This window comes from Vidua macroura, chromosome 5 (assembly GCF_024509145.1).
Source record: "Vidua macroura isolate BioBank_ID:100142 chromosome 5, ASM2450914v1, whole genome shotgun sequence".
Classification (NCBI taxonomy): domain Eukaryota; kingdom Metazoa; phylum Chordata; class Aves; order Passeriformes; family Viduidae; genus Vidua; species Vidua macroura.
The window spans coordinates 71,891,320-71,909,786 of NC_071575.1; the positions used below are offsets into that span (position 1 = coordinate 71,891,320).

Sequence of the window (18,467 nt, forward strand, 5' to 3'; positions counted from 1 at the left end):
AACCTGTGGAATTAATCCAGACTCCCACCCTGTCTCTTCTCCCTGTCTGCTCAGGCCATGCCATATCCTACGTGCTAAAGGAATTATTCCAGCCCTCCAGAGGGATGAGACCAGGCTTTCCTCACATCCTGGTGCTCGTGACCGATGGACAATCCCAGGATGACGTGGTGTCCCCAGCCAGAGCAGCCCATGCTTTGGGTAGGAGTTCCCAGTTGTGTTTCCCTCAGTTCTCCATTAATTTCCAGGGGTTTGAGGTTGCCCTGTTGTGTTTCCCTCAGTTCTCCATTAACTTCCAGGCGTTTGAGGTTGCCCCGTTGGGTTTCCCTTGGTTCTCCATGAATTTCCGCGGGTTGAGGTTGCCCAGTTGTGTTTCCCTCAGTTCTCCATGAATTTCCAGAGGGTTGAGGTTGCCCAGTTGGGTTTCCCTTGGTTATCCAATTTCCAGGACGTTGATGTTGCCCCATTCTGTTTCCATGGTTCTCCATGAATTTCCAGAGGGTTGAGGTTGCCCACTTGGGTTTCCCTTGGTTCTCCATGAATTTCCAGAGGGTTGATGTTACCCTGTTGTGTTTCCCTCATTTCTCCATGAATTTCCAGAGGGTTGAGGTTGCCCAGCTGGGTTTCCCTCAGTTCTCCAGGAATTTCCAGGGGTTTGAGGTTGCCCTGTTGTGTTTCCCTCAGCTCTCCAGGAATTTCTGGGGGTTTGAGTTTGCCCAGTTGGGTTTCCCTCAGTTCTCCATGAATTTCCAGGGGGTTGAGGGTGATGCACTGTGTGAGGAGTCACTTTGAGGGCACTGTTGGTTCCTTCCCTCCTTTCTCTTTTCTCTCCCCACCCTGTCTTGGTTTGCTGTAACTCACACCCAGCTCCAGGCGACTTCCCTGTGGCTTCTACCTGATCCTTTTTACCAGGTAGGGGTTTGGAAACTCTGATCCCAGGAATTAGGAGTGGTGGAATCCATGTCATTCCAGGGCTCCGTGTCGTTGCTGTGGGGGTGTCAGGAGCTGACCCCGTGGAGCTCCACAAGATCTTGCTGCAGCAGAACCCCCAGGACGTTTTCTACGTCAGCACCTTCGATGACTTCCCCCAAATCCTCCAAGAGCTGATAGAAGCCATTTGTTCTGATCCTCGGCTTCCAGGAACCCAAATCCCACTGGGAAAGGTGAGTTCCTACTCCTGGGAGTAAATCCAGCTTGGAGTGGGTCAGGCACAAGGAAAATCTTCCCTGAGGGACGTTTCAGAGCAGAATCAGAGTGGATTTAGGACGCCGTGTCCCACCCATCCTGACCTCACTGTCCAGCCCTAAAGAAACCTTTGAAATCCAGGGAGTGGAACTGGGGAAGCCAGGATAGAGCTGGGAATGTTTCAGTGGATAAAGCCACTGCAGAACACTTAGATATATTAAAAATTCACATTATAAATTCATAGGAATATACTTTAAATGCCTGAGAATTCTCCTGAATGGTCAATTTTGCTTTTCTCTTTTTTTTGGCCTAAGCCAAGAAATGTTTTAGTCTGTATTTTCCTGGTCGTTCCAGTTTATTTGCCATCCTTTGGTGGATATTAATTCCCTGATAATTTTTTTTTTTTCCTCTTTTCCACTGAAGATCTCCAGGGGCTCAGCAGCTCACAGGGGTTATGACCCCCACACCACAAAGGGAGAGAAAGGGGAGCGGGTGAGTCACGGAATATTCTCAGTTGGAAGGGACCCACATGGATCATCGAGTCCAGCTCTTAGGGGAATGGCCCCACAGCGTGATCCACTTGGATAATTAATATCATGGAATCTTGGAATGGTTTGGGTTGGAAGGGACTTGAAAGATCATCCAGTTCCAACCTCGACACCTTCCGTTATCCCAGGTTACTCTGTCCAGCCGTGGCCTTGGATAATTCCAGGGGTGGGAGAGCCACAGCTTCTCTGGGAATTCCATTCCAGCCCCTCCCCACCCTCCCAGCCAGGAATTCCTTCCCAATATCCCATCCATCCCTGCCCTCTGGGATACAACCAAATTATGACCAAGGAAGAGTTCGAGCAAAGAATCACTCTCAGATTTTTTCTGTCGATGTTTTGCTCTTCCTGCTCCACGCTGGCTTTGAAAATCCAGGAAAAGGGACAGCTCTGGGATTTGGGAACGCCCTCAAGTGTTAGGGTGCTGCATGAAGCTGTTTGGGTTTGCAGGTCTGAGGTCATCCCCCCCACGCTGTTCTTTTCCATGTTTTTAGGGTCTCCCTGGGAAGGACGGCATTCCTGGGCTGCCGGGCAGGCCGGGCCGGCCGGGTCCTCCAGGTCCCGCTGGAATCATGGTATGGATTGGTTCTAACAAACTTTTCCAAAGGGCAATTCCAGAGAAAAGTGACCAGCGTCCCTCTGTCCTGTTTTGCAGGGGCTCCCTGGCAGCCAAGGTGACGTTGTGAGTATTTGGAATCCCGGGGTGGTTTGGGTTGGAAGGGACCTTAAAACTCATCCCATTCCATGGGCAGGGACACCTCCCACTATCCCAGGGGCCCCATCCAACCTGGCCTTGGACACTTCCAGGGATCAGCACCCATGGTCTTGAGGGCGTTTTTCTGTTTAATACTGCAGAATTTATTTTTAATTCCAGGGATCTCCAGGCTATCCAGGGCCCACGGGGCCAAAAGGAGACAGAGTGAGTTCCATTCCTGGATTTCACTGGGAAAAATTAATTTCTTTGTTGTGACCTCTCTTTTCCAAACATTTTCACCGGGATCTTTGGCAAATGTGATTTTTTAAGCTGTGTCTACCTAATCCTACACTGCCAGACTTCATCTTGGGGAGTTTCCCTCAGAAATTTTATGTCTTTATGGAGAAAACTGCTCAATCCTAATCCCAAATTCTGGGCACGATTAATTTGTTAATTAATTAATTAAAAGTTAATAATTAGTTAATTAATTGCAGGAGATGGTGGGGTCATTCTGCCTTTCTGAGTTTCCATTATTAACAAACCTGGTTTGATCCATTTAGGACACTAAAATATTTCAAAATTTACTCGGGGCAGATTCCAGGAGGAGCTTCCTGTCCTTCTCCCAGTCTCCATTCCTCCTCTTTCCTTGCATCCCTCCGAGCTGTCTGTGCAGATGAAAGCAAACCTCCATTTTTTCCTTGGGATTAATTTTTTTCCATGCCAGCAAGCAAAACTCAGGTCATGGCCACGTGGTTTTGGGTACCAGGTGCTTTGGGTTGATGGAATTGCCCCAAAATCACCCGATCTGCTCCTGGATCTCCCAAGGTGCCTTTATCCACAGGGAGAGCCAGGCTATGTCCTGGGAGGAGTGGAGGTGATTCCTGGCCGGAATGGGCAGCCTGGCCCCCCTGTGAGTATCAAACCCCAGGTGTGGGGGAGCCTTCAGCTTCCCAAGGGCTGGGAGAGATCCCAAATCCCTCCCTCTCCCGCTTTTCCTTGTTGCAGGGACAGAAGGGGCAGCCAGGGGTTCCTGGGGTTCCAGGACCACCAGGTTCTCCAGGGCCACCAGGAATCTCCATCAAGGTGAGTTTGCAGCACAGTTCTGGGATGTGCCACTGATGCCTTGAGAAGGCTGAGCTGGAGCAGAGGCTGGGCAGAGCTAAAGAACAAAGCAGGGATTTATTCCAAGGATCTCCTGCATGGATCCACCTTGGGCAGCAGCAGAGCCCAGCCAGGGCTGCACCCAAGAGGAACCAAAATGGTCCCAAAATGCACGAGCGCTCCCGGGGGCTCTCACTGGGATCAGCTCTGCTCCATTTGCACCTTGCAGTTCATTGTCCCATTCCAGCTTTAGCCCAGGCACTCCCATCCTGCTTGTTTTTCTCTCTCCAGCCCACGCTGTTTGTGCTCCTGGGCCTGAGCTTTGGATCATTTGTCCTTGGTGCCCAGCTGGAGCAGGAATTGTTTTGTCTCCCTGCTCTGTGCAGAGAGCTCGCCATCCCATAATGTGAAGCTCAGACCCACACACCAAAGCAGCTCAGAATGTGAAAATACAAAAGCTAAACCCACAGGAAAAGGAAACCCAACACCAAATATTGCAGGTGGAAGTGTCTGGAGACCTCTCCTAAATCTCTGCCTTCCAGTGGGAGTGGGAATTTTGCTCTCTTGGATTGTCAGGCTGCAGGATTTCTTTGTTGGGATGAAATTTGGTGAGGAGCCCCTAAATGCCCATCCCATGGGAATTCTCCTCGTCCTTTCTGTTTCAGGGTGAACCAGGGGATTCAGGAATCAGGGTGAGTACCTGAGGTCAGCTTTCACTTTGGGACAAAAAGCCTTTTTTCCATAATTATTTCCAAGCTGCCCAGGAAGTTCTGGCTTCCAAACTTCCCAGAATTCCATGGAGATCCATGAAGGGATCATGGAGTGAGACTTTTCCTGTGCTTCATGCAGGGTCCCCGTGGGAGGAGTGGCCTCAAAGGTGACAGAGGAGACACGGGAGAGCCGGTGAGTGGTCCCAGGAAGTCAGGGAAAAACTGGGGCAGATCCAGAGGAGGGAAAAATGTGGATCAAGAGCGTGGCACAACAAATGGCCCAAACTGACAGCAGATCCAAAGCAAGGGAAGGGATGGTTCTTCCCAGAAATCATCCCACAAGGAGGTTTGGGCTGTGGGAAGTTTGAGTTCAAGGGGAGATAAGAGAAATCTATGGAGGATTAGTGGGAATACAAGAGACCAGGATTGGTTTGGGAATTCCCTGTGTTACAAATGGCTCGATCTGAAGGATAACATCCCTGTGCTGTTTTCCATCCTTCCTGGATCTGTTTTTGGTTGTTTTTGCCATAATGGAGAGCCATATCCCATAAATCAGCCCTTTCCATGGGTGTGGATTCACCATTCCAGACCAACGTGGGCTGCCAGCCTCTGTCTCCCATTGTTTTCCCTTCCTGAGTTAAGCCAGAGATTCATTATTTGTAAGGGAAAAGGAAATTTGGGAATGCACAGACAGCTCTGCAATTCCTCAGTTTTAAGGGAACTGCTCAGATGGACAGATCAGGATGAATATTTCTCTGCTGAATTAAAAATAAACCTTTCCAATTTGGAGAAAAAAAAAAAGAGATTTGATGATGTTCCTTCCTTTCCAGGGAAAGCCTGGTTTGCCAGGCCCTGTGGGGCTCCATGGGGCTCCTGGACTGCCTGGACCACAGGGAGAGAAGGTTGGATATTTCCTGAATCCCTCAGCCCAGAGGGAAAAATGACAGGAATAGCAGGGTAGACCTATGGGAAGGCATTTTGGGATGTCCCAACATTCCTGGAATTCATTGGCTCTGCTCAGAGCCAAACATTTCCAGAGGAAATCTCTCCCCTCCTGTTTTGCTAAGAAAGACTCTGGAGCAGAAATCTGGGCAGGAATGGATGCTCTGGGATCAGCATTCCTGAGGATTCTGTGCTTTCCTTGCAGGGAATGGCAGGAATTGGCATTCCTGGCACTGCTGGCATGAAGGGGGAAGAAGGAGAGCAGGTGGGTTGGGAATCTTGCAATGAGATTTGCATTAAAATCCTCTCAGAGTGTTCACTGTCTCCAGAGTCTCCTCCAATATTTAGGTTTTTTCTCAGAATCCCGTGGTTCTTCATGGAAAGGGTGAGAGAAGGGAAGATTTGGGGTTTAAAATCGGAGCTTTCACTGTTTCCTCTGTTGTTTTCAGGGAATGGTGGGACCTCCAGGAGCACCAGGACCAAAGGTGGGTGCTGAAATCCTGAACCCGAGTTCCCGGGCCTGGAATTCAATTTCCAAGGAAATTTTCTGCCCCTAACCACCGTCATAAGGAATCATCATCATAATTCCTGTGGGAATCGTTGGATCATGGAATGGTTTGGGTTGGAAGTGACCTTCCAAGGCCACCTCATCCAGGGACACCTTCAACCACACCAGCCTGGCCTGGAGCCTTCCAGGCTCAAAAGCAAAGAAAGGGAATAATTTTCCAGTGCCTGGACTCTGGAATCCCTTGCTGCCAAGGAGAGACCTGGAATGGCAGCAAGGTGGGATATTTTAAATAATAAATGGCACTTTTGTGGCCAGGGGGACTCCAGAGTCCCAGGCTGGAAGAGCTGTCCTGTCATTAATTGAAAATTGGGAAGAAGAGCTCCATCCTTCCCTCCCTCCCTCTGGACAGCAGCAGGAGCCAAAAATGTTGGATCTGTTTTCATTCTGGTGGAAATTCCCTTCTGATTTCTTCCAGGGAATTCCAGGACCTCCGGGGCAGAAGGGAGACCAAGTGAGTAGAGCAGTAAGAGAACATGTGGCCAGCTCAGGTGGAATTATCCTGATTTTTCCCAGCTTATTCCCTGTGGGTTCCAGCAGGGATGTCCTTGAGCTCAGTTCTCCCCTCTCCTTGGCTCTTGTGCTTCTGAGATGACTCTTAGGCATTTTTAAGGAATAAATGGTGGGAAAAGGGATGAGAAAAAAAGCTTTCCCTGCCTCACATTTTTCATTCCATTGGCCACCATTCCTTCCTTTTGCCTTGCAGGGAAATCCAGGATTTCCAGGTGCTCCAGCCTTGGAGGTAACTTGGAGTGGTTTAGGGCCCTTCTTGTCCTTCAGCTGTGCAGCTTCAATCCCAAAATGCCAGAATTCCAAGAGTTGTGTCCCACAGAACCACGGGAAGGACACCCAGACCATTTCCCTGACCCCCCCCCCTGCCAAATTTGTCCTCTTCTCCCTTGCTCCACTTCCTTTATTCCCAATATTCCCACTGTCCCCTCAAAGGAGCTTCACTGCTCTCCAGGAAACATAAGGATAAAAATTCCCACCACGGAATCCGTGTGCTCCAGGCCTGTCCCTGCTCAAGCTCCTCATCCACAGGGATGAGCCTTGCTGGACACCCCCAGCTCTCCATGTCCCTCCAAATCCCAGCTTTAAGGAGAAACCTCGGTGGTGGCCACCTCTGTGGGCCATAAGATTTCTTATCCCATAATAATTCTTATCCAATAACAATTTTTATCCCGTAACATTCCCTGCTTTGCAAAAGGAATCTCAAAATCTCCACGAAAAAGAGATTTTTAAAATGAAATTAAATCAAATTTTTTTAAACAGAGGATTTCTGTGATTTCTTCTTCTCCTCAGATTTTGGGACCTCCAGGCAAGAAAGGTGTCAGGGTAAGACTGACATTTAATTAATTAATTAACTAATTGGCACTGTTTGAAAAGGTAAATTCTATTCCTAGAAAAGCAGAAGTTGTTCCATGTTTCCTGAATTCCATCTCCCTTGTGATTGACAGGAGAGGAGAGCTTGGAAAAGTCTTGTCCTGGGGATATTTCTCTTGCTTTTATTCACGTTTTGTACCCGGTATTCCCATTCTAGCCTTAATCCAGGGGAAATCTGGGATTTCAGAAGGGAGACATCACTCAAGTGCAGATCCAGCCCAATCCCAGAAGACACTTCCAGCCAAGGGAAGCTAAAATCAGGGATGGAAGAGGCTGGAAGGGATTCCTGGAGGTCTCCAATCCCACCTCCTGCCCATTCCAAAGCTGGCTCAGATCTCCTGTGCTGAGAATTCCCACGGATGGAGAATTCTCACATTTTTAGGCCCCTGATGCAGAGTTTGGCTTCATGGAGAGAAAACTGAATTACCAAACCAAGGAGCTGTTCCCTGGCTGAATTGTCCATATTTTCCAGCTCCTTTAGAGAATTCCAATCACTTTCTCGGTGGCTTTGAGGTGGAACGTGACCTGGAGTATTTTAAATTGAATTTTTAAACTTTTTTTTCAGTCTTGCTTTCTCATTGCCATCCTGCCAAGAACCTTCTCTCTGCGAGAAGGTTTTACTCCAGGACTGATTCCACATGGCTTTTCCATGGAAATTCCCTTCAGTGCTTCCGACCCCCCTCATTCCATAGACACAAGGAATTTTGACTTTTTTTCTGGGATTTGATGTTGGAATCACCTCCTTTTCTCGGTCCTACTGCCCAGACTGCTTAACCTTGGCTGGCAAAAATCCCTCTTTTCTTTTAGGCTGAGCTTAAGTGGTGTCCTAGGAATTTTGCTGTGGCCTTGTGGCCTGGAATATCTGAATTTTTTTATTATTTTTTTATTATTTTTTTTTATTATATTTTATTACTATTTTTTATTATTATTTTTTATTATTTTTTATTATTATTTGTGATATTTCATTGACAACCTGCAGAGAAATGACAGGTGCTCATTTTATTCATTTTAACCCAGTAAAATTGTTTCTATGGTGCTACGTGGTGTGGCAACAACTGTGATGAATTTGGGATGGCAGAAGGCAGGTGCCATGGAAAAAATTCCTTATGAATCCAGGATGGATTGGATGGATGGGTGGAATTGGCAAAGGAATTTTTTCCAGGGTGCATTAGAAGTGCAAAATGCAGCCCTAAGGAGTCGTGGGAACAGGGCTTGGCTTCCTGCAGGATATTCCTGGTTTCAGGTGTGTCTTTTATTCCCAGGGAGATCCCGGACCAGCTGGACCACAAGGAGACAAAGGAATCCCAGGAGAAAAAGGGGAGAAGGTGATGACCTTGCACTTCCTTTAGGGATAAAAGGATTTTTTTTTTTTTTTAATTTTTTTTTTTTTTTTTTTTTTGTGGCCACCAAGGAAATTCTGAGGGAGATGGAATTCCTCCCCAGGTCATCCATCCAGGAATCCAGGGATGTGTAGAAACCCAACGCTCCTGGAAAGGAAATCAGGGAGGGAATAAAAGCTCAGCTCCTTGGTTCTCCATGGGGATGGAAGTACCTTGGATCTGCTCTGGCTTTTCCTGCTCTGAGGAGATTTCTCTTGAGCTTGGAAAAGCTGCCTTGGCAAGACCCTGTATCCCTTTGTTTTTTCAGGGAAGTCCAGGATTTGGAATTCCCGGCCAGCCTGGGCTAAAGGGAGACATTGGTGACAGGGTGAGTGGGACAGTGGGGTGGGTGTGGAATGGGAAGGGCCCAGGGGACAAACCAGGAGGTTTAGGGACAAAATCTCGCCGTCACCTCCATGGATTTGTTGGCCCTGAGGAGATGAGCACTGGGGAGGTGACAAGGAGCCAGGCTGGTGACCCTGTGGAGGTCTGGGGTGACAGGGCCATGAGCTCTGTCCTCAGGTCAGGTGCAAAGGTGGGATCCCCCAAAATGTGGAGAATTCCTCGTGACTGGAGGAAAACACGGACGGTCAGTGCTCAACTGACAGAATCCAAGGAAGTCCCATTTCCAATTATTTTCCCTCCTGAAAGTCACCTTGATCTGCATCTTGACTTTTGTGTCTAGGAAGGTCTTGGTGGCTCCCCTATGACTCCACTGATGTCCAGGAAGGGTTGGGTTAATCCTTGCTGTCCCTTTCTCCAGGGACATCACAGTCCCGTTCATTTTAATCCAGCAAAAATTGGCAAATCCCAATGTTATGGATGAGTATCTTTGGAAGAGGGGTGAGAAGCTGAAAATATTGATGGCTTCAAAGTGGGGGAGACAGGAGACACCTCTGGACAGGGTGCACTTGGCACAGCCCCTCGTGGGACATTCCCGGTTTTCCCCTTTTAACTGGAATTATCTCACCTGTGTCATTCCTTCTGTGTTTCTGCAGGGAAATGTGGGATTGTCTGGGAAGCCAGGTCAGAAGGTGAGTCCATGGAAAGCTTTGTGCCTTGTGAGGGAGGTGAGGCCCTGGCACAGAATTCCCAGAGCAGCTGTGGCTGCCCCTGGATCCCTGGAAGTGTCCAAGGCCAGGTTGGACATTGGGGCTTGGAGCAGCCTGAGATAGTGGAAGGTGTCCCTGCCATGGATAGGGGTGGAACCAAGTGGTCTTACATGTTCCAACATCTTTGATCAGGCCTTAAAAGATTCCTGCTAATCCTCACCTGCAGGATTTTTCCCAGGAAAAATTCAAAACCAGTGGAGAAATTTCTGGAAAAGAGATCCCACCTGTGGAATTTGTTCAGTGAGTGTTTCGCTGTGGGCATTCCTCAAACAGGGATCCCCCCCAGGCTTGGCTGGAGGAGGGTTTGGGTTTGGGAATTGTTCCATAGATCAGTGAATGGAATATTTAGGCCGGATCAGCTTCCAGGGCATGGACAAATGGGATGTCACAAAGTGGGATGCAGCCAAGCCAGGAGGTGTTGACGAGATGTGTTAACGAGGTTGCAAAGTGGAGGCAAGGAAAGGTGTTTGGGTTGGGAGAAGGCCTGGAGAGGTGGTGTCACAAATTTCCCAGATTTCATGGAATATTCTGAGTTGGGACAGACCCACAAGGGTCATCCAATCCAGCTCTTAAGGAAATGGGATCAAATCCACGACCTTGTGGGACAAACATCAAACAGAGCAGATGAGGACCCATCCGTGAGAGCTCAGCTGATTTAAATGGGAATAAAAATTAAAACATGGAATGGGAATTGATCCTGTGCCCAAGACTGGATCCATCTCGAGTCTCTGCTAATCTGAGCTGCTCCTGGAGGTGCAGAAGCTCAACAGATTCTGTCCTGAGTGAATTCCAGGGGTGACTGTGGAGTATGGATAGATGAGGTTAGAGTTGGATGCTTTCCAGGCCGGTAACCCTACAAAAATAATAATACTATAATTAAATAAATTGAAATACTATAAACATATATTATTAAATAAATCAAAATAAAATAAATATTAATACTACAAAACCTACAATCCCAACCCTTCCTAGCACAGGGTAAATGCTCTGAGCCCAACCTTCACCCAGGATTGTGGAAGCAACTCCATGACCATGGATGTGCTGCTGGAATCTGCCCCCGCAGTGTCTGAAGTGGGAGGGCTCTGGAATGCAGGACAGGAATGTGACAAGTCTTGTTTCCTTTAGGGGGAGAGAGGTGAACCAGGAGTCCCTGGAAAACCAGGAGAGGCTGGGCTCAGAGGAAAAGATGTGAGTAAAGGCAGGATCCAGGGGGATGGAGCTGCTGATCCTTTGGGACCAGCCAACAACCCCGGCTCTGCCCTGAAATGACAAACAAGGGACAACTTTTCTTCCTTGTTATTCAACATCAGTGCCCAGAGCAGCTGGGGCTGCCCCTGGATCCCTGGAATGCCCAAGGCCAGGCTGGACACTGGGGCTGGAGCAGCCGGGCACAGTGGGAGGTGTCCCTGGAGGGGATTTAAGGTCCCTTCCAACCCAAACCATTCTGGGATTCTTTGATCAGGATTTTTTTGTCACATCTGCTTGATGTGGATTTAGCTCGAGGTGCAGCCACACCAGCCCTGAGGGGTCACTTCTGGTTCTGAGCCTCAGATGATCTCCACTTGGAAAGGATCCATAAAAATCATGGAGCCCAGCTCCCTGATCCCCAGAGAACTGCCCAAATATTTCCCTCTTATGGCCAAACAAGGTGGGTCCTCACAAAAACAGCAGAACAGGCTTCTAGAAATTTCTCCTGACCCCAGCAAAGAGCTTTCCTCAGCTCTGAGGGCTGGGTTGGTCTCTGGAAATGGAATAGGAACCCTATTAAGAGTTCCCTCTTGGGATCGAATGAGGTGGCGCCTCACAAAAACAGGATGGGCCCTCACAGAAAACAGGATGGGCCCTCACAGAAAACAGGATGGGCCCTCACAAAAAACAGGATGGGCCCTCACAAAAAAACAGGATGGGCCCTCACAGAAAACAGGATGGGCCCTCACAGAAAACAGGATGGGCCCTTACAAAAATCAAGATGGGCCCTTACAAAAGTAGGTGGCCCCTCACAGAAACAAGATGGGCCCTCATAAAAACAAGATGGCCTCTCACAAAAACATCCTGACTGGCTTCTGGAAAAATGGATTTTTATACATTGAGCTTGATGTCACATGATCTGGAATATCCCTGTGGTCAGTTCGGGATATCCCTGTGATCAGTTCAGGATATCCCTGTGGTCAGTTCGGGATATCCCTCTGGTCAGTTCGGGATATCCCTGTGGTGAGTTTGGGATATCCCTGTGGTGAGTTTGGGATATCCCTGTGGTCAGTTCGGGATATCCCTGTGGTCAGTTTGGGATATCCCTGTGATCAGTTCGGGATATCCCTGTGGTCAGTTCGGGATATCCCTGTGATCAGTTCGGGATATCCCTGTGGTCAGTTTGGAATATCCCTGTGGTCATTTTGGGATATCCCTCTGGTCAGTTTGGAATATCCCTGTGGTCAGTTCAGGATATCCCTGTGGTCAGTTCAGGATATCCCTGTGGTCAGTTTGGGATATCCCTGTGGTCAGTTTGGAATATCCCTCTGGTCAGTTCAGGATATCCCTGTGGTCAGTTCAGGATATCCCTGTGGTCAGTTTGGGATATCCCTGTGGTCAGTTTGGGATATCCCTGTGGTCAGTTTGGGATATCCCAGAGGTCAGTTTGGAATATCCCTGTGGTCAGTTCGGGATATCCCTGTGGTCAGTTTGGAATATCCCTGTGGTCAGTTTGGGATATCCCTGTGGTCAGTTCAGGATATCCCTGTGGTCAGTTTGGGATATCCCTGTGGTCAGTTTGGAATATCTCTGTGGTCAGTTTGGAATATCCCTGTGGTCAGTTCGGGATATCCCTGTGGTCAGTTCGGGATATCCCTGTGGTCAGTTTGGAATATCCCTGTGGTCAGTTCGGGATATCCCAGAGGTCAGTTCGGGATATCCCTGTGGTCAGTTTGGAATATCCCTGTGGTCAGTTCGGAATATCCCTGTGGTCAGTTCGGAATATCCCTGTGGTCATTTTGGGATATCCCTGTGGTCAGTTTGGAATATCCCTGTGGTCAGTTCGGGATATCCCTCTGGTCAGTTTGGGATATCCCTCTGGTCAGTTTGGGATATCCCAGAGGTCAGTTTGGGATATCCCAGAGGTCAGTTCGGGATATCCCTGTGGTCAGTTTGGGATATCCCTGTGGTCAGTTTGGGATATCCCTGTGGTCAGTTCAGGATATCCCTCTGGTCAGTTCGGGATATCCCAGAGGTCAGTTTGGGATATCCCAGAGGTCAGTTCAGGATATCCCTGTGGTCAGTTTGGGATATCCCTGTGGTCAGTTTGGGATATCCCTGTGGTCAGTTCAGGATATCCCTCTGGTCAGTTTGGGATATCCCAGAGGTCAGTTCGGGATATCCCTGTGGTCAGTTTGGGATATCCCTGTGGTCAGTTTGGAATATCCCTGTGGTCAGTTTGGGTCACCTGTCCTGGCTCTGTCTCCTCCCAGCCCCCCATGAATTCCCAACTTTGCTCCTGGAAAACCTCTCCTGACCACAGTCAGTGAAGAGCTTTCTGCAGCTCCAAGGGTTGGGTTGATCCCTGGACGTTGAGTGGAATAGGATCACCCAGGGAAATCTTGGGAAAAAATAGGAAGCAGCTGCATTCCAACAGCCCTGACTTTGGAGCCATAATTCCAGAGCAAGAGCTCTGAATTGGAGTAGGAAATGATGGTAAAAAACTTGGGAAAACGCAGCACCTTTGCCTTGTAGGGAGAGCCTTTGGAGGAAAGGCTCCTCTGGGACCAAGGTGCTCCCACCCCTTCCCGAGGTGCCAGGAAAACAGCAGCTGGAAAATGAAACCCTTGGATTTGTCCTGAAGTTGATCCCTGCTCGTTTTATTTGTCCATAAATGAGAATCCTCTTCTTTTATCTTGGATTTCACATTCCAAAAGGCTGGAGTGGAAAAGCCAAAAAAGAACCAGACTGGGGTTTTTTTTGGTGGTTTTTTTTTTGTTGTTGTTGGTGGTGGTGGTGGTTTGGGGTTTTTTTGTTTGTTTGGGTTTTTTTTGTTTGTTTGTTTGGTGATTTTTTGGTGGGGTTTTTTTGGGGTTTTTTTGTTGTTGTTGTTTTTGTTGGGTTTTTTTGTTGTTGTTTTGTTTTGGTTTTTTTGTTTTGGTTTTTTCATTTTTCGGGATTTGTTTGTTTTGGGGTTTTTTTGGGGGGGGGGGGGTTGTGGGTTTTTTTTTTTTTTTGTTTGGTTTTTTGGTTTTTTTCCCTGGGAGATGCTGAAAACAGAGTGTTATATCCCAAATATCCCGAGTTGGAAGGGACCCACCAGGATCATCCAGTCCAACCCCTGGCCCCACACAGGACATTCCAACAATCCCACCCTGTCCCCGACATCATTATCCAAACATTCCTGGAGCTCAGAACAGTGGGATTTGATGGCAATCACCTCATCCTATTCCTAAACTTAAATATTCCAGTCACCCCACACCTTGTGCCCCTTTTTCCTCATTTATGGGAATGCTGTAAAACACCATCCCTAATTTAAGACACCCCAGATATCCCAAAACCTGCCTCTATCCCAGTTTTCCAAGCATTAAGCAGGGCTGAAGAGATTTTCCGTCCATTAGAGCTCCTGGAATGTTTGGTGGACTTGGTTCTCTCCCTTTAAACCATTTCCTCCAGGTTTAAGTGCAATAAAATCCCTGTCACTTGATGGAAAAGCATTTGGAAAGCTGCTCCTCTCTTTTAGGGAGAAGCTGGAGTCCCTGGAGAGCCAGGAGTGAGAGGAATCAGGGTAATAATTCAATTTTTTCTCACTATTATTGTAATTTCCTGCCCTGGAGAGTGGTGGGGCTGCTCTCTTTCCCTTCTCCACCCCAACGGGAGCCCTCACTTGGAAATATCCACTTCCAAATATTCCTTTCCTGTGGGAAAAAATTATATTTTCCTTGCAATTTTCCTTTTCTGAGCTGCTGCTCGGGCTCTGTTTGGGATTTTTTTTCTCTCAATCTCTTCTTGCAGGGTCCTCCTGGAATCCCAGGACGACCTGGAGAGCAAGGAATGAAAGGAGATCCAGGAGAACCTGGAAAGGATGTAAGGAAACCCTGAACGAGCAGCTGGGAGAGGGTGGATTTTGGGAGAGCTTTTATTTATTCCCAACATTATAAGTAAATAATATTTATTTCTTCGGATTGGGGTTGGATGGATCCAACATGGATAGATGCAGCAGAGATGGATTCACTCCATCCTTTTTTCATCCCCGTGGGGAAAAAAAAAAAAATCAGGGAAAATATTGCCAAGTTTCTCATGACTTTACCTAAATCCTATTCAGGAGATTCCCAAAAATATCAAAGCAGCTCCTCCCCAACTCCCACCCTTTTTTCCCTGTGGCCATTTCAACAAGAATTGCAAGTTTAAATTTGTAATTTAATAATTTAATTTGCTTTATTATTTAATTTACTTCATTCAATTTATTCTATCAAATTATTTAGCTTATTCCATTTAATTATTTGTTTTAATTTTTTAAAATAATTTTATTTATTTTTAATTTTATTTACTCTTGCTGTTTATTTTGTGGGGACCGGGAAGGACACGAGGCAGAGCAGCCACAGCAGCAATTCCCAAGAAATTTTGCCGTGCTGGGAGGAAAAACTCATTCCCAGAGGTCCAAAGGGTGTCTTTGGATCGATCCTTCGCAGCCATTCCTGCAAAATTCCTGATTTGCCTGCAGGACTCGTGTCCTGAGTCACAGGAGAAGTGGGATTGGGGGAAAAGCTGCAGGAAATATCCCCGTGGATCCAAAACAGATCCAATCCCAAGGCTTTCCCAAAGAAATGGTGTTGCTTCCTCAGCCAAGACGTGGTGGCAGGGAAATAAAAGCAAAATTTGGGTTGCACAAGAGGTAATTCCGTTATTCCAGGTGGGATAGCAAAGGAAAATCCAGGAAAAGCAGGAAAACTCCCGGGAACGTGAGCCCTTCTGGTGGCCAAGCTTCCAGTGAAGAGTTTGCCCCAGATTTAACCTAAAAACAGGAATTAGGGAGACACAAGAAAGGGTTGGTTGGTCCCTCTGGAAAAAGTGGCGGTAGTTTGGGATCAGCACCCAGGAAATGGGAATTTTAGAGGGAAACTAACACATTCCTGCTGGTTTTCAGGGAGATCCTGGGAAGGACGGCCTGAGAGGTGAAAGAGGCCCCCCAGGCCCAAAGGTAGATCCTGAGTCCAGGTTTTTGTGGAGGTGCCACCACCTTGGGCAGGTCAGATGGGAGGAAAACCCAGCTCAGGTCTCCTCTGACCCCCCCAAAAATTTGGGATTTCAAAGCAGAGCTCCTGGGATGGGCTCAGGAGCTCGTGGTCGCGCCAGGGCCGTGGTCCCACATCTCCACAGAGCTTCTTTAGGAAGAAGAATGTCCTTCAGGAGTCGAACGGGATAAATTTCCGGAATGTTCACCGATTGTTCCTTCTTTTCCTCCTCCTGCAAGTTGAAGAGCACATGGAAAAGGGTGGAAGGAGGAATGGCTTCGGATCCCACACATCCAAAATCTTTAGAGGTGGGAGCAGCTCCTTCCTTAATGGAGAGGAAAACGCTGCAGGAAGCAGCACCAGTGGGGACAGGGAGATTTCCTGGTTGCCACGAGATCCAGACCTTTGGAAAAGCAAAGATGCATCCAGGGAAGAGGCATCCCAAATTCTCCCTGACACACCTTGGCTGGAGAGGCCGCCGGAGCCTTCCTGGTGCCCTTCATTCCACCGGAATCTGTCGATGCAGAACCCGGATTTCAGTGAAATGAAGCCCCTCAGAGAGGCAGGTCAGCCCCACCTCAGCAGATGTTCCTCACCCCAGGAGCCTCCCGGCTGGACCTTCCAAACCCCTGCGGCTCATCCGTGATTTCATCCCCGCTCGACCCAAGACCTCTCGCCTGGAGACGGAATTCCATCACCGTGACCCCTTCCGTGGGAGCCCATCCCGCTGGAGACGTTGGGCCCAGCCACGTGTGGGGCCACCAGCACCGTGGCCACCTCCAGAAGGGGCCACCAACCGCAGGAGCACGTTGGCCATGGCCCTCCTTGGTACCCTCTGCACTGATGGCACTGGTGGCACCGAGGGACCTCAACAATCCTTTCCTTTCCCACACGTTTGTGGCCAAGAGGAGGAGAAGGGGATGGAGCAAAGCTCTGGCCCAAACCTCGCTTGGATGCTGCTCATGGGCCAGGCTTTCCCTACAAAACCCCGCTGTGCCCGTGTCCTGTGGAGGAGGGAAGGAGCAGGGTGGGATTCAAACCCCTAAATGGGATTTATCCGGGATTACGGAGCAGGCTGGTGGCAGACAAAGGGTCAGATATGGGATTACCCCCCTTCCTCTTCTTGCTCCTCATGGAAATGATGGAATTAATGAGCTGATCTCGTTTATTCCAAGGGAGAACCTGGCCCTCCAGGAAGAGGAGTGGAAATGAAGGTAAATAAATCAAAATTAAAGACCGAGCAAATGTTGGAAGCACCTCCCTCTCTGTGTGGGTTGGGATGGCAGAGGGGACCCAACGTGTGTCCCCTTGGCCACCTCCAGGAGAAACTTCCTGGAGAGCAAAGGGGGAGAAATTGGGACTTTTCTTTCCCCTTGCAGGACCTGGAGAGGCTTTTTGAAGCGTACGGGATCAAGGTAGGAGATCCTTTGTCCTTCCTCCCGACCAGGGGTTGTAATTTGGCTTTTCCATCTCTTCCCTCTGGAATCCTGGAGGTGACGTTTGCTCCCCCAGCAATCCCAGGAAGGTCCATTCCATTTCCTTTTCCGGGATATATTTAAATATTTCTGGGACAGATTTTTTGCTGCCATTTTATGGGGTGGGTGGTGGCTTTGAGGCCCCTGTGACAGTGACACGTGGACCTTAAAGCCCCTCTAATTCCAACCTCAACACCTTCCACTATCCCAGGTTGTTCCAAACCCCACCCAACCTGGCCTTGGACACTTCCAGGGATGGGGTAGTCACAGCTTCTCTGGGAATTCCATTCCAGCTCCTCCCCACCCTCCCAGCCTTCCAAAAATTCCTTCCCAATATCCAACCTAAATCCTCATTCAGTTTAAAACCCTTCCCTCTTGTCATATCCCCATATTCCCATGGGAAAAGGGAATTTTTCCCCACTCTCCCTCTTCTTTAATCCCCCTTAAAGTCCTGAAAGGCCACAAATGTGGGGTTTTTATTTGGGATGGGGACAGACCACACAGAAGCTCCATGGATCATCTCCATGATCCCAAACCTGTATTTAAACCATCCCCGGGCTGTGAGCTCCCGGGAATCCGTCATCCCTTGTTTTGGGCTGGCTGCTCTTGGGGACAGGAGGGTGTTGGGGACAGGAGGGTGGCACTGGGCTGCCTTACTGGTGTGCACTGGTTCCAGCTGGCGCTGCTGAGGGACCTCTCCGACGCGATCCTGCGGGACGGGCTGGACGGGCTCCTGTGGCACCGGGGCGGCTCCAGGACGAGCAAAACTTCCGTGGAAAACCAGGCAGCCGTGCCTGTGACCGTGAGTCACGTCACCTGCCAGGGGTGACAGACCTCCAGGGAATGAGGGAGATGGGAATGAGCCACCGAAGCCATCGGGGTCACCTCTGTCATCGAGCAGCTCATGGTGCCTTGGGAGAGGCTGTGGCTGGCACCGGGATTTGGGATCTTTGGGGATAAAGGGATACAAAACACTCATTTTTTAATGGGAATGAAGGAATCGGTCAAGCTTTGCTGTCCATAGGAGACATTCCCAAAGCCACCAAAGTGTCCTTGCGCCCTCTGGGAGTTTTTGGAGTGGTGGGTGTGGGGCTGGAAGCACCAAAAGGGGTCATGAGTGGGGTCTCGACGGCAAAAGGGATCCCAGGGAGGGAGGAGGATTCCTTGGAAGGAAAG

At 48.8% G+C, this 18,467-nt stretch overlaps 1 protein-coding gene across 1 annotated transcript in view; it reads left to right on the forward strand.

Annotated features, from left to right (window-relative positions):
* LOC128808122 (collagen alpha-1(VII) chain-like) overlaps positions 1 to 18,467 on the forward strand; it is a 101,283-nt gene that overhangs the window by 41,136 nt on the left and 41,680 nt on the right. The window contains exons 26-52 of the mRNA XM_053978950.1: positions 55 to 198; positions 970 to 1,160; positions 1,606 to 1,674; positions 2,222 to 2,302; positions 2,383 to 2,409; positions 2,602 to 2,646; positions 3,263 to 3,331; positions 3,427 to 3,504; positions 4,188 to 4,214; positions 4,372 to 4,425; positions 5,063 to 5,134; positions 5,380 to 5,439; positions 5,624 to 5,659; positions 6,158 to 6,193; positions 6,446 to 6,481; positions 7,042 to 7,074; positions 8,385 to 8,447; positions 8,770 to 8,829; positions 9,500 to 9,535; positions 10,739 to 10,801; positions 14,325 to 14,369; positions 14,597 to 14,668; positions 15,729 to 15,782; positions 16,056 to 16,124; positions 16,992 to 17,030; positions 17,196 to 17,231; positions 17,968 to 18,093. Of these exons, the coding sequence (XP_053834925.1) occupies positions 55 to 198; positions 970 to 1,160; positions 1,606 to 1,674; positions 2,222 to 2,302; positions 2,383 to 2,409; positions 2,602 to 2,646; positions 3,263 to 3,331; positions 3,427 to 3,504; positions 4,188 to 4,214; positions 4,372 to 4,425; positions 5,063 to 5,134; positions 5,380 to 5,439; positions 5,624 to 5,659; positions 6,158 to 6,193; positions 6,446 to 6,481; positions 7,042 to 7,074; positions 8,385 to 8,447; positions 8,770 to 8,829; positions 9,500 to 9,535; positions 10,739 to 10,801; positions 14,325 to 14,369; positions 14,597 to 14,668; positions 15,729 to 15,782; positions 16,056 to 16,124; positions 16,992 to 17,030; positions 17,196 to 17,231; positions 17,968 to 18,093 (1,721 nt within the window). The remainder of the gene's footprint in view (positions 1 to 54; positions 199 to 969; positions 1,161 to 1,605; positions 1,675 to 2,221; positions 2,303 to 2,382; positions 2,410 to 2,601; positions 2,647 to 3,262; positions 3,332 to 3,426; positions 3,505 to 4,187; positions 4,215 to 4,371; positions 4,426 to 5,062; positions 5,135 to 5,379; positions 5,440 to 5,623; positions 5,660 to 6,157; positions 6,194 to 6,445; positions 6,482 to 7,041; positions 7,075 to 8,384; positions 8,448 to 8,769; positions 8,830 to 9,499; positions 9,536 to 10,738; positions 10,802 to 14,324; positions 14,370 to 14,596; positions 14,669 to 15,728; positions 15,783 to 16,055; positions 16,125 to 16,991; positions 17,031 to 17,195; positions 17,232 to 17,967; positions 18,094 to 18,467) is intronic.